Here is a 15,242-nt window from a genome sequence, read left to right on the forward strand (position 1 = left end):
ACCCCGTTCGCGACGGTGCGCTGTTCGGTGCAACTTTCTCCGTCCGTGTTGGCCGTTGGTACCAGGTCCAGTCGCTGCCGTTGTCCCGGAGTCAGCTGTGATTATTTGTCTACGTACGCCACTATCATCACCGTCAGCAGTGGCGTGCGCAGGAATTTGGTATGGGGGGGGGGGGATGTCATAAATAAAAATGTATATTTTTAATATTTATTCTTTATTATTATACAAAAAAAATTCAATCTAGGCGAAAATTCATTCTTCTGGCTTTTAAACTAAATTCATCAATTATTTGATCTATAGATAGTGGAATGTCTCTATGTATGTTCATTAATGCTAATCCATTTAACCGTGACTGCCCCGTCGTATTTCTTAAATACGTTTTTAATCGTTTAAGGGTTGAAAAAGAGCGTTCACTAGTCGCTGTGGTTACTGGAAGTGTAATGAGAATTTTTAAAAGCTTGTAGATACATGGAAAAATTGTATTCTCACATTCACAAAACAATTGCACGATATTTGTTGATGTACTCATAGATTTACACTTGTTTTGCCATAAATACATTTCTCCCATGATTTGCATTTCACTGCAGTCTAAATCATCTTTGTATGTTTTAATCAGAAGTTTGAAGTCGTTGTCGGTGTCTGAATAAATTATATATCCTGGAAGCAGACAGCGAAAACATTGTAACAACTCACGATGTTGTAAACATCTACCCTCTAGTTGTGTTAAAAAATTTTCCAAGAATGGTATATACACATTGGATCTGTAATAGTCTTCTGCTGTAATATTTCCATTTATTGATCTTTTTTGTATTCTGGTTAGCTTATAAAAATCAATATCCAAATTTTTAGTTTTACTCCACTCTTCAATTTTCTTGAACTCATTGGAAAATCCTTCAGATGAGTCTCTCCTTAGGTCTTGGAAAACTGTTCTTACATCGTTTGCCAACTGCAGTGCCAAAACCAAATCAATATTTTCAGTTTTTAACTGACGGCTAAGTGGCATATTTATTGAAAATACTTTAGCAACAATATGAGTAGTTATTACAAATTCTGGCTCTTGCATAGCAATTAAGAGTCTTTTAGCTGTAGATGAAGTATCTAAATCTACCCATTGACTAATTTCTTCTAGCGCTTCTAAAATGGAATCAAAAAGTTCAAGGAATACTAAAATTGAATCGTGTCGTTCAACCCAACGTGTAGGACACATCATTTTTAATCGCTTAATATTTAACGAAGGCGATATTTTCTCTATGTTTTTTTCAAGAACATGTTGTCTTTTTGGCGTTCTGAAAAATACTGCGATTTCTTGTATGGATCCAATAGTATTTCGAACACTTTTTACATTACAAGCATAAGAAACAGCTAGATTCAGGCAATGAGAAGTACAATGGAGGTATAACGCTAAAGGATACTTTTCAGTGATATGTGCTTGAACTCCATTGAAACAGCCACTCATGGCAGCAGCACCATCGTATCCTTGACCTCTTAAATAGTTTAAATTTAAGCCTAAACTTGTCAAAGTATTTAATATGACTGTGGCTAGTCCATTTCCTGTTACATCTGTTACAGGCACAAAAATCAAAAAATCTTCCATGATTTTTGATAAATCTGTATCAAAGTAGCGTATACAGATTGAAAACTGTTCTGTACCTGAAACATCCGCTGTTTCATCTGCAAGTATAGTAAAACATTGTGACTTATTAATTTTTGACACAATTTGTCTTTGAATTAGTGTTCCACATGAGTTAATAATTTCATTCTGCATTTTTCCACTTAAGTAAGTTGCGTTACTTGATGCTTCAGTTAAATGCATGCTTAGTTAGCATAACATCACCACCTGAAGCTCGATAACGGAGTAGTGCCCGAAAGTTTCCATCATTTTCTAAAGGCTCTTCTCCTAGTACTATCCGACCCGAGTCCTGATGCCCTCTTGTAGGTAGACCTTGACGGCCACACAGTAAAATTGTTTCGTAAAAGCTTTATTCGCTCACGGTTTTCATGTAAATTATTTTTAAGAACATTATTCAATTGGACATCAACTGCTGATTTTTGGTTTTTATATATATTTATTATGTTATCTGCTTTTAGTACTGACATTTTATGATACTGAGTGTTTTCATGGTTATTGAATTTTGAAGTTGAATCCTTCCAGTTGTCAAATTTTGTAATGACTAGTTGACCAAGTTGTTGATGACCTCTACCACCTTCATTGCAGCCAAATATAATACATAGTTTGCAAAAAGCTCCTTTCTCATTTTTAGAATATACAAGCCATTTCCATCTAGCAAACCAGGAATACTGAAAACGTAGTTTCCTTTTTCCACATAAGGTAAAATTGTAAGTAGGTTCTGGATCCCAATTGTTTTGAAAAAGATTGAATTTTTCCTTGGCACTGCGCTGAAATTGTGTAAAACTATATTTAAAAAAACTGTATGTAATATGTATAACAGGTGCATAACAAAAAAAAAATGATGCTTAGTTAATTAAAGTCAAGTCATGTTATCTAATTTTTGTGTAAAATAAAATATAAGATAGCTTAGGCAAGTGTTGGGTATAAATTGAGCTCTAAATCATGCAATTTCTACAACATGCATTTCACAATAGGTAATGTTGTATTGTTGTAAATGTATATAGCCAAAGCATAAGCAAAATAAACTTTCAAAGTAAAATTGTACTTAACCGTAAACCATACAAATTGATTTTGTAAAAATTTATATTTTTTAAATCCTCATTAACATCTATAACGCTGGGATGACTGTGAGTTGAAGTATTTTATTAAAATATTTGACTTTTTAGTTTTTAAATAAATATAATAAAAACAAAAAATGTTTTTGATATTCCTATCCTGTAAAAAATTATGTTTTAGACATTATTTATGTGTATCACAAAATATTCTAAATATTAATTTAAAATGAATGTAGTACAAACATATTAAAATTTAAAATAAATTATAACTCATGGAATATAGCAATAATTCCTTACCTTAACATTTTTTGAATTAGCTTCAACAACATCAAATATGTCACTATCTTTATTTAAAATAAAATCAGGTACACAATTTGACTAAAAAATATGTTTTAAACAATTATAAATAACTGACAGTAATGTATTATTTATTAAGTTACTACCATATTATTAATAATTATTTAAATATTTTGCTTACTATATCATCTGGATTGTTTAAACATTTATTTATTTCTGAAATTCCAGGGTCTCCATTGTGGGATGTAAAGTCAATCAAATCTGATAATACATTTGACATGAAAAAATGTAAAGAAACTTAGGTAGGTACCCATCAAAGGTTTTAAGAAAACTCAACAAATGTACATAAAATAATGAGGCTTTCCACTTAAGAATGATGAGAATAGTAAATAATTATATTATTATATAATATACATTTGGCATTTAATATAAGTGGATTGTGGTAAAAGCTAAAAGTTTACTTACTGAGTCGTTAGGTGTTTCAAAAGTCAATTCTGAACTCGTTGGATCACCATCTGCACTTTTAATTTTTTTTTGAAAAAAAGATAAAATTGAAACACTACGTTTAGCCATAATGAATTTAATAACAATATAAAATTTCTTACAATTAAGAGAACCAAATGAAAATTCGTTCGAGAGAAGTAGTGTCAATATTAGATAATATAAGTTATTAATCACGGTATTAACTATTAAGTAATGAATAATGATAACAGTAGTCATATATTGTATATAAATAATATAATATAAGCCGTTTTGTAATTTGACCACAGACGATTTGATATGACAGTGTCTTATCAATTATCAGTTATCAATTATTTTATCACAACAAATATTTCCGATGAGAAATTTTAAATAGGAACTTCCAAACTACACATTATTTTGATGAAATCTCTAATTCAAAATCCAGAATGTTTGAAGACTAAAAAAAAAAAGCCCATGGGGGGGGATATATCCCCCATCATCCCCCCTCTGCGCACGCCACTGACCGTCAGACAGATAAGATTGTTATTGTTTACTGTTATATTGTCATTTATAATATTGTTCTATGTATCTCTCCATACCCTTGATCAGGTTATTGTAAGGTATGATCATACCCCCCGTTTTATAATTACAGATGTTATTATTTATATGTACAATAATAAGTTTTGTTCAGTGCTCCATGCACATACCAACGAATTTTGGGTTGTCAATTATTTTTCTCGTAATCCATTCTTTAAGCACTCCCTATCTATCTCACGGTAATCAGATCGCGAATGTCGTTGCGGCCAGCTAAAGAAATAACCTGCATTAGCTCCGCGACGGTGCGCCAACATTTGGTAGCAGAGCGTGGTTATTTTATTTATTCAATTAGCGTTCTGGTTTCGAGTATTCAATCAACGAGTGACCCTTTCTATTATTCATAATTCGGCGATTATTGCTAGCTATAGCTTCGATTTCAAATAATCTATTTAGGTCGACATTAATGTCGCATTCGTCATATTAAATTATTGTTTGTCTAATAGTATTTATTAGTACATTAGGTGTTCTAATTTATATTTATTATTATTCTCTGGGATTATTATAATTTGTTTTGTATATATATATATATATATATATATATATATAGGTATATATAATGGCACAGCGCGCATTTCAATAGGTTATAGGTACCCGGATCGTGATAGGCATCTTATTTGTCCCGTAGATTATTGCCTCCCTGTCTTCGGCCGTCTATTGCCAATCTTCTTCATTGATTTCGCGTCATATTCAGACAACAGTCAACATGGTCGAGACAGCAGAAGAAAAGGAAATAAAACGCGTCAGACGTCTTATCACCAGAGGTGACACAAAACGCACTATCGCTGTCAAGAAAATCCGATCAATTGACAGCCTCGCTAAACGCGCAAAAAATGAGCCTGGTCTTATGGATGAATTGCATATAGCGGCTGCGACGTTGGATGATTTATGGGCACAATTTGAAGCAGCGGACAATGATGTGTTAGACAGTTTATTGGAAATAAATGCCGAAATCGAATATTCAGCCGAGTTGCCAGCCGAAGTGCTTTCCATTATCAATGCCATTACGGCAATCGCCATGCAGGGCAATTACGATAATTTCAAGAATGCTAAGCGCGGCTTAGGTGAACAAAATCATGCTAGCGATGCACCAGTTCAGCCAACAGCAAGACTATCTGAAATACCGTTGCCGTCGTTCAATGGTGATTTTAATTATTGGCCGACGTTCCGCGATCGGTTCTCCGCGCTTGTCGGCGATAGGACCGACATACCGAAAATCGATAAAATGCAACATTTGATCGGATGTTTGCAGGGTGCTGCATCCGACGCCATACGCAATATAACCGTGTCCAATTACGACCTCGCGTGGTCCACGTTATCGTCGCGTTTTCATCGCCCACGATTAGTCACGAATGCATTGATCGACAAGCTACTCAACGCCCCGGTGTCTTCGCAAGAAACGTTGTTCGATCTCAATAATTTTGTATCGACCTTTTCCGAAAATATTGCGTTATTAAATGCATTGAACATCAGGGACCTCGGATCATTCATAGTGTTCTCCATGGCTTTTCGGTGTCTCCCGGCATCCACACGCAAATTATTCGAGTCGTCTGCCCCTCCGGAGTTTCCGACTGTGACTGACTTGCTGACTTTCGTACAGTCCCGTGTAGCGATTTTGGAGATTGCCGGAGATCATCAGAAAAGGTCCAATAATCGACCACAGTCTACATCACACAGCAAGAAGGTTCCGTTCAAACCACCCACTACATCGTTAGTCGTTTCGAAGCCATCGAGCTCCAAGAGCGACTCCTGTCCGAATTGCCGAGAAAGGCATACTATTACTGATTGTCGGAAATTCGCGTCGTTGTCGGTCGAGGACCGCAACAAATGGGCTCGTGATAACAGTGTGTGCTACACGTGTTTATCGACCAATCATTGGGCCAACAAGTGTCACTCAAGACTCCGCTGTGCAAAATGTTCAAGGAAACACCATACGCTGCTGCATGGGTTCTCAACACGACGCCATTCAGAGAGCGCCCCATCTAGCGACGACGCGGCCTTCTGTGCTGCATCAACGACATACAGGAACGACGATTCATTAGCCGTGCTATTGGGCACCGCTCTCATTCATATTCGTGATCATTGTGGCACCTGGCAAACGGCCCGTGCCATCGTCGATTCAGCATCCCAAATAAGTGCCATAACTGTGTCCTATGTTACTCGTTTAGGACTCCGGCTGACAAACTGGACAGCACCGATCAGCGGCCTATCCGGTGCAGCAGTTGCTGATGTCCGAGGTACCGTCGATTGTGTCGTTCAACCAAGATTTGCTACGGAACCACAATTGAAAACAAAGGCGTGGGTAATGCCGTCGATCACGTCCAACATGCCACGTCGATCCCTAGACACCAGCGTCAAAGATCGATTCGCGAACCTGGCCCTTGCAGATCCGACGTTTAATATTACTTCTTCCGTTGATATGCTATTGGGCGCCGACCTGTTCGCGCAAATAATGGACGGCCGGAAGGTTATGGTAGCTGCCGATTTACCCCACAGCGTTCAGCTCTATTTTCGGATGGATTCTGATCTGGCCCGGTGCTCCAAACTGATGTCGAGTGCCACGCATCGCTCCCTGTGTCATTAACCGTCTCAATTCCAGATTTAATCGAGAACTTCTGGCGTGCTGAGGAACCAGCTATGCCGCCGCCTTCGTTCACGGATGATGGCCGATGTGAAGAAATATTTGAAGCGGAACACAAGCGATTGCCGTCTGGACGATTCGCCGTGCCATTACCGACACGCACAGCCTTGTCTTCGCGAAGTTTTCCAGGTTCTCGTGAACACGCGATCAAACGCTTCGAAAATCTCGAGAAACGACTGTCGATGGACACTAAATTACGAGAGCTATATTCCAATTTCATGTCCGAATACTTGACATTAGGTCATATATCGGTGGCGAAAACACCTGGGACATATTTCATACCGCACCACGCAGTATATCGACCTGCAGATGGTGACAGCAAAATTCGCGTCGTATTTGACGCGTCTGCAAAGGGATCTCAAGGATTGTCATTAAACGAATGTCTACTGCAGGGCCCCAAATTACAGCAAGACATCGTCGATGTATTGACCCGTTTTCGTATGCCAAAGCGAGTATTCACGGCGGACATATGCAAAATGTACCGCCAAATATTGGTCCTACCAGAGTACCGTACACTTCAGCACGTGTTTTGGCGGTCGTCTCCACTCGAAAAACTCATCGAGTACGAGCTCGATACAGTGACATACGGAACAAACTGTGCCCCATTTCTTGCACTTCGCGTCCTTAAGGCAATCGCCTTCGACGATTGCACTGATTATGACGACGTTCGTGACGCGCTATTAAATCAGACATACGTCGATGACGTGTGTGCTGGCGCCGATTCCACTACCGACATTCTAAAATTCCAATCCGAATTAATTTCAATTCTAGGCCGTGCGGGGCTAGAATTAAAAAAAATGGTCCAGTAATGAACCCGACGTGTTAAAAGCGGTGCCTGCCGACCATTGTGTGAATTATCCACATTCGTTTAACGCCGACGATGACAGCGGAATAAAAGTACTCGGCTTTCAATGGCATCCGGCCGACGATTCGTTTTCGTGTGCACTTCGTCTCAATTCGTTGCCGATCATCTGTACAAAAAGAGGATTGATGTCCATGATCGCGAGGATCTACGATCCTTTAGGACTGGTCGCACCCGCAATCTTTCACGGTAAATGCATAATGCAGCGTACATGGTCGGCGAAGGTGTCATGGGATGACCCTCTTCCGGATGACATTTCGCGGGATTGGAAAACGTTTGTATCGGACCTGCCATCACTTAACGACCTGAAAGTGCCTCGTCATTTCAATTCCCGTCGTGAATCACCGTGTCAACTACTGGGATTTTGTGACGCTTCGCAACACGGTTACGCTGCAGTTTTGTACACAAAAATGTTAGACCATGATTCTGATTCGACTGTTTTCCTCGTCGGGACCAAAACGAAGTTGGCGCCGATCAAAACCTTGTCGATACCGCGGTTGGAGCTGAACGCCGCGTTATTGCTATCTCGATGGATGAGTCGGATCCGGACAACCCTTAAATCATATTTAAACATTGTCGATTTGTACGCATGGAGTGACTCCGCTATCGTATTATCATGGTTGAGAAATCCACACACTTCATTCAAGGTGTACGTCTCCAATCGCGTCCATCAAATCATTACTCTAATGCCCGACTGTCGATGGCTCCACATAATGTCTGAGGAAAACCCCGCAGATTGCGCCTCGCGCGGCGTCCTACCATCAAAAATGTCCAGTCTACCCCTATATTGGCAAGGTCCCAAGTTCATCCACGATGACACGTCGAACTGGGACGAGACTGTACCGTCGATCCCGATATCAGATTTACCTGAGACACGGCCCGTCGCCCTAGTGCTCAGCGCTGAACAGCCATCAGAATGGTATGACAGGTTTTCGTCATATGACCGGCTGGTCCGCGTAGTCGCCTATATTTATCGTTTCATTAAAGCATGTAAGAAACACTGTCGGGCACCTGTCATGGCACTACAGCGCACAGAACTTGACGACTCCATCCGCAACATGGTCATCTGCTCACAACAGTGTTTTTATAAGACATTAGCACTCGAGCTATTGACGTCGACACGTGTGTCATCGAAACATCTATCTCGACTCCGTCCGTTCTTAGATCCATCTGGAGTGATCCGTGTTGGAGGGCGATTGCGTTACTCAAATTTAGATTATGGTTTTAAACATCCCATGTTACTAGCAAAGCAATCGCATTTGTCGTTGTTACTATGCCGCCGATGGCACAAGATTACGTGTCATGCGGGTCCGCGAATAATGACGGCTCTCATATCGCGCGAATTCTGGATTGTGTCGATTAAATCTGTCTTACACACCGTCACACGCGCCTGTCCTGTTTGCGTGCGTTTTGATGCGAAACCGCCGCAACCTATAATGGCAGACTTGCCAGCCGCACGAGTACAGCAGAGTAGGCCGTTCGCGAGAGTAGGAGTTGATTACGCTGGCCCACTTCAAATACGTGAAGTGCAACTCCGAAAATCTCGCGTATATAAAGTTTACATTGCCGTTTTCGTATGCTTTTCGGTTAAAGCAGTACATCTAGAAGTGGTCACAGAATTGTCAACTGAAGCGTTCCTTGCCGCCTTTGACAGGTTTGTCGCGCGACGAGGCTTACCGTCAGAAATTTTCTCGGACTGCGGCACGAATTTTGTTGGCGCGGATAAGCAACTTCAGTTGCTGATTAACGGTCCAGAAGGTCAACGCGTAATTTCTGAAACGCGCACATCATGTCATTGGCATTTTAACCCCCCAAGTGCACCCCATTTTGGTGGCCTGTGGGAGGCAGCGGTCCGGTCAACAAAACGACTGTTGATCCGCACCATGGGTACCCATGTCCTTACATACGAAGAGTTCACTACTTTACTCACCCGTATCGAGGCGATGCTTAATTCGAGACCATTAACCCCATTAACCACGGACCCAACTGACCTTGAATATTTGTCTCCTGGACACTTCCTAATCGGGCAACCTCTGTTAGCTGTACCTCCCCGAGTATCGTTTGAGTCACGCGTAAATTTAACCCAACGTTGGAAGCTGCTCGACCAAGGCCATCAAGCATTCTGGCGACGTTGGTCAACCGAATATCTGACTTCGCTTCAAGGGAGATCGAAATGGACAGCTGAAACCCCCAACGTCAAGGTCAACGACAAGGTAGTAGTAATTGACAACCAATCTCCACCATTGGCATGGCGCCTTGGGCGTATTCTTGAATTATCACCTGGCAACGACGGTGTCGTACGTGTCGTGCGATTGTTGACGAGTCATGGCCAAATCACTCGACCCGTTGCCAAAGTAGTGGTGTTACCCACCCAATGACGTTTTGGATAGCTAACAACCTCACCAAATCGCTCGTTGATTGGATGCTTACTCTCAAAACAGTTTTCCTAATTCCAATCTTATATAGTCTCAAAATGAGCTACCATGTATTAATTATTCAGTCATTTGTTTTATTATTTTATGTATTTTTCTTAGATTGAGTAATTAATGAGTTTTTTTTTTTGGTTGCGTGCTACTGTAACAGCACCTCCTTCTGTTTTATAATTACCATGCATTTTGTATTTGTTTTGTTGTATTTTTTTTGGGGTGATAAGTGGTGACAGGCTAGAGCTGACTCCGTTACCATCGTCATCATTCAACAATCCAGCCACGCCAATGCACCAGTGGATGTGAGGCTGAGCCTCCCATGGGGGGGGAGGATGTTTGGGCACTATCGCCGTTGCTCCGATGTACGGCGTCGAGCTTCGGACGTCGGGCGTTTAATCAGTTGATCCCCGCCCCCTCCCCCAACGGTGTGAAGCTTTTCCATCCGCGGGCTATCGCCGTCAAGTGTCAACCGTCAACCAGTTCTCGACCTGCATCCGAGCGCCCAACGCACGCTCGTGCTTGGCCGGTCGATTATTGTTTTCTTCGCACCCGCGCCACCGTTTTTTTCCGTCGATAAAGTGTTCGGATTCATCCGTCGACTACCTTCTTTTCGACATGCCGTCTTTTGTTACCGGACGCGTGTAATCGTTCGTTTGCGTTGTTGTCGCCGTCGGTCGTTGTTGGTCACCGCACGTGTGCAATCGCCCTTTCGCGTTGTTGTCGCCGTCGGTCGTTGTTGGTTACCGCACGTGTGCAATCGCCCTTTCGTGGTGTTGTTGCCGTCGGCCGTTTTCGGTCACCGTACGCGTGGTGTACTAGCGCTCGTTACACCTTTTCGCTTATTGCCTTTACCGGTGCGCCAACAAAAACATTTTATATTAATATAATATTGGTATATTTTTAATAAACAAAATAAGTATTTGCTATTATGACATAGGTACAATATACTACATTATACATAGAATCACATGGCCTAAATATGTCTTTCAGAGCTAGTAACCTACTACTTAGTACATACTTTTTAATTAAATTATTACTTTCATTGGTAGGTCCATACCAAATATATCTGTGGGGAATTGCAAGAAATCTTCTTTTATTGGTACATCACCTAGCTTACATATTATTATTTATATTATTCATAAATTATTTAAACTTAAAATTATCAAAACAAAATAAATGGAAGTAAAAGTTCAAGACAATTATTATAAGATCACACCTGGTACGCTTTTTTGTGGTCTCCATTTACTACAGTAGGTAGTAGGTACTAGGTAAAGCAAATTTGAATTAAGCAGAATCAGTTTTGTGTTGTTAGCTTTAATATTAGAGTGAATTACCTCTCATCGAATTTAAAGGTAAGAATATTATGTTGAAAATCTCATAGATGATTATTGAAGTTTTAATATTCAAGCAAGTTATGAGAATTTCAAACTATTAGGTCAATCCGGGTGACTTGGAACGATTTTGACCTTTTAACTATTGTAACACATTCATTATTGATAATTAAATCCTGTAAAAAATCATGCAGTGTCGCACACCTCCAAGGAATAGATTGGGTAAAAAAAAAAAAAGTTCTTAAGTAAATTAAGGTAAAAAAAAATAAAAAGTGCCTGTTCCAAGTCACCCGGAGTTATGGGTGACTTGGAACATGCGTTTTTTCAAATGCAAATTGCATTTAATCATTTGTGGAAGGTGACTTGGAACACTACAATTATTTTTTAAAAATAAAGGGGGGGTTAAAAACCATATTTTTATTAATATGGGATAGTTTTAGTAAACTGTTAATTTTAGGTATATAAATTAAAATTTTTTCAGCATTCTTAATGTTAATATACCTATATCTATAAATACTTACTAGTACTTAGGCCATTTTTGGTTTAGTGAAGTAAATTTATAATCTATTTTGAAATAATATTAAAACATAGTAAATTCATTATTTCAAATTAAGATCCTAATAAGGGATGGTAGATGACCCTAATACTGGATAGTCAATATTATACAAACAAAATACAATTTTAAGTACCATTTTGGTAAAATACTATATTTTTTTAAAACAGGTTATATAGTAATAATAGTTAACTATAATATAATTATTATTTAATTATAATTAATTATAACTAAATAACCAACAGTACCTTAGATAATGATTATAAATCATAAGATACAAACCAGACTTATGGTTTTTAAACATTTTTATAAAACAAAATAAATAGTAAATTTAGTAGTTAAGTAAGTCGAATTGATAGTATTTCCTTTTTGATAATCATAACAAAATTTTTAAAAAACATTTCAAACTTTAACATTTTTTTTTTTAAGTAGTTACAGTTCTAATATCTATTCAAATTTCAAAACACATATCACATGTATAAGTCTTCCATTTACCTTTTTCAATGCCAGCACATAATTCATGAGCCCAACACAAACACTTAATGCATCCTCATCCACTTTTCATTTTTTATATCAGTCTTATAAGGTTGAAGGCAGTACAAGCACTCTTCATCTGCACTATCTTCGTCATCTGTAGATACTAATTTGGGTTCTTCATCTAAATCACTTTCTGATGATGAAACAAGAAGTTTGTATGACTAATATAAACTAAAATAAACATATTTAATTAATTTAATAATATTTTCCATATATTAAATGTACTTATGTTATGTACCTACCTACTACCTATACATATTTTTAATTGTCAGAAAGAATTTTACTCAATTTTTTTAAATTTCTGTGTGTAAAAATTTGTTACTATTCTCACAATTATGAATTTTTACTCATTTAAAATAAACAAGTTTTAAGTACTCATTAAATTTAATTATTTTTTATAGGTTAAAATAATGCTATGGCTTACCTATAATTCATAATTTGTAAATCAGTGTTTATCTTGCAAATGAGAATATTATAATTTTATGTTGTTTTAAGTAGGTACACTCTACATCTACTTATATAATATCAGATTATTTCAATGCAATATTATACAAATTCTCTCTATTAACAAATACAATTTTTTTTAGATGTTGAACAAATTTAAATTTGTAAGAGATATGCTTGATTCGAGCAGCAGATCAGTTTCGCCAGTATTCAATTCCGATCACTCAGTGGACTCTTCATTGCCAAGTACTAGTACACAAAATATGTTGATAGATGGAATTGCATCTGAAAATATTTTATTTGCATCTACAATGCTATCACCTATTGGTCCACCTTCAATAGAAGATCATCCTACACTTTCAAATTACTCAAAACTGTCACTAAAACGTAAGTTGCTAAATGGTACTGATGAATTTATTCTTGTTCCACATAATGGAAAAAGCGATGTTTGGACTAAATTTTAAATTCACATGCACATAGCATGCTCTGATGACCCCAATTCACCTAATCACACTGAGGGCCAGTTGTACAGTCCGTGATTAAACTCCGATTACGCTTAATCAGCTGATAACAGATATTTAACCGGCCAAATTCGGCCGGTTAAACTGTGATTAACTTTAATCACAGACTGTAAAACTGGCCCTGACACTGATTTTGTTGCTTGCCCCTCATGTAAGGAACTCTATGGTAAAAAACCGAGTACAGCTACTCTCAAACGCCATAAATGCACAAAATATATACATCAGAACACTATAGAAATGTACAGAGATCTAACAAATAAAAACGCAAAATGATGCCAGCACGGGTAAAAGATGAAGCTGTTGAAAAATGTGTAAAATATTGTAGTCTAGATTTAAGACCTATGTTGGCGATCAAAGGAAATGGTTTTCTGGAAATCGGGAAATTTTTTTTGGATATTGGTGATAAATATGGAGTTACACATATAAATGATATTATACCACATCCAAATACTGTGTCTAGAAATATTATAAAAACTACTATTGATATAAGAAAAAAGTTATTTCCAGAAATTTACGGTTTGATTAAAAATCATTATTGTAGTTCAACTTGTGATATGTGGGCAGATAATTACAAAAAGAATAATTATATGTCTATAACATGTCATTATATTGATCAAAATTGGGTTTTAAATAATCACCTTTTATACACTGGCAAATATCCAACACAAGATTCAAAAACAGGTGATAATTAAAAAAAATTATGAGTAATTTTTTTACTAAGTTATCAGAAGATGCCGATGAAAATGATGGTTCAGATTTAATGGAGTACATTACATTTGTCACTGATCAAGGAATGAACATGATAAGTGCTCTAAGACATTATAATCGATTGAATTGCAGTGCACACTTATTAAATACTGTGTTACGAAATGTTTTTGATTTCAAATTTTTATCACAAGAAGATAACAATAGATCAAAGCCCTTGGAGCCAAAAATAGTCTTAATGACAGAGTGCAAAAGTCTTGTAAAATTTATGAAAAGTTCAGGAAAGAATAATGAATTATCTACAGTTTTGGTTCAAGAAGTTGAAACAAGGTGGAATACGCGGTTACTTATGTTAGAATCTGTTCATAAAACCTTGTCTGAAATAATAAGAATCCACGGTGAATATTTTGGTCAGATTCAAAATATAAATAGCGAACTTCTTCAAAACTTCATTGAATTTTTGAAGGTATTTAAAAATGCTTCAGATGAACTGGAGGGAGACAAAAATCCAACAATACAAAAAGCAGCGTTATACAAATGTTTAATTAGAAATCATTTATTGAAATATGCCAACCTTGAAAATAATCCTACAAATGATGGAATTGAACTCGTTGAAGTAAATATTAATTCCATAATGCAAAAATTAGGAGAAAAAGCATTGGAGATATTGAACTCAAAATTTAAATTAGGCGAGGAACATGAAATTTCTGTATTTCTTTGGCCCAAATTTAAAATGCTGAAAATGTTTTCCCAAGACTTAGGTGAACGTTCTCGTATAATTAAAAATATTGAAAAAGAACTTTTAGATTTAGAATTCAAAGACAATGCAATAAATATTAATGTAGAAAGAAACATTGATGAATCAAATAGACCATCATCATCGGTGTTTTCTGAATGGGAAGACTGTATGAGAGGTCAAGGCATTCAAGAGCCACGATATAAATATAAAAAAGAGTTAGAAAATTATAGAGAAGAAAGTTTTGATATTGGTGATGATGATATATTAGATTTCTGGTCCAAACAAATATCAAGATATCCATAGTTATCAAAACTGGCTAGACAGATACTAGCTATACCATCCTCTAGTGCTAGTAGCGAAAGGTCATTCAGAGTAGCAGGCAGAGTGATCGATGAACGGAGAAGTTGTCTGGACGGATCAACTGTGGATACGATATTATTTCTAA

The 15,242-nt window shown here is 37.5% G+C and overlaps 4 protein-coding genes across 4 annotated transcripts; 3 read left to right on the forward strand and 1 right to left on the reverse strand.

Annotated features, from left to right (window-relative positions):
- Window positions 1-235: 235 nt before the first annotated feature.
- LOC100570807 (52 kDa repressor of the inhibitor of the protein kinase-like) lies at window positions 236-1,813 on the reverse strand. Its single transcript, XM_008180478.1, has one exon. It carries the CDS (start codon window positions 1,811-1,813, stop codon window positions 236-238), a length of 1,578 nt encoding a protein of 525 aa, XP_008178700.1.
- Window positions 1,814-4,744: 2,931 nt separating this feature from the next.
- Window positions 4,745-6,622, forward strand: LOC103307950. The gene has a single exon (XM_008180479.1). It carries the CDS (start codon window positions 4,745-4,747, stop codon window positions 6,620-6,622), a length of 1,878 nt encoding a protein of 625 aa, XP_008178701.1.
- Window positions 6,623-6,675: 53 nt separating this feature from the next.
- On the forward strand, window positions 6,676-7,488 carry LOC103307951. Its single transcript, XM_008180480.1, has one exon. It carries the CDS (start codon window positions 6,676-6,678, stop codon window positions 7,486-7,488), a length of 813 nt encoding a protein of 270 aa, XP_008178702.1.
- A 181-nt stretch (window positions 7,489-7,669) lies between these two features.
- On the forward strand, window positions 7,670-9,919 carry LOC103307952. The gene has a single exon (XM_008180481.1). The coding sequence runs from the start codon at window positions 7,670-7,672 to the stop codon at window positions 9,917-9,919; it is 2,250 nt and encodes a 749-aa protein (XP_008178703.1).
- Window positions 9,920-15,242: the final 5,323 nt, after the last annotated feature.

The sequence above is a fragment of the Acyrthosiphon pisum genome, chromosome X (assembly GCF_005508785.2).
Source record: "Acyrthosiphon pisum isolate AL4f chromosome X, pea_aphid_22Mar2018_4r6ur, whole genome shotgun sequence".
In the NCBI taxonomy this organism is placed as follows: Eukaryota; Metazoa; Arthropoda; class Insecta; order Hemiptera; family Aphididae; genus Acyrthosiphon; species Acyrthosiphon pisum.

What these genes read in the sequence shown, in the direction of transcription:
- LOC103307952 (XM_008180481.1), top strand. Translation starts at nt 7,670, where the DNA reads ATGTCCATGATCGCGAGGATCTACGATCCTTTAGGACTGGTCGCACCC.
- LOC100570807 (XM_008180478.1), bottom strand. Translation starts at nt 1,813, where the DNA reads ATGCATTTAACTGAAGCATCAAGTAACGCAACTTACTTAAGTGGAAAA.
- LOC103307951 (XM_008180480.1), top strand. Translation starts at nt 6,676, where the DNA reads ATGCCGCCGCCTTCGTTCACGGATGATGGCCGATGTGAAGAAATATTT.
- LOC103307950 (XM_008180479.1), top strand. Translation starts at nt 4,745, where the DNA reads ATGGTCGAGACAGCAGAAGAAAAGGAAATAAAACGCGTCAGACGTCTT.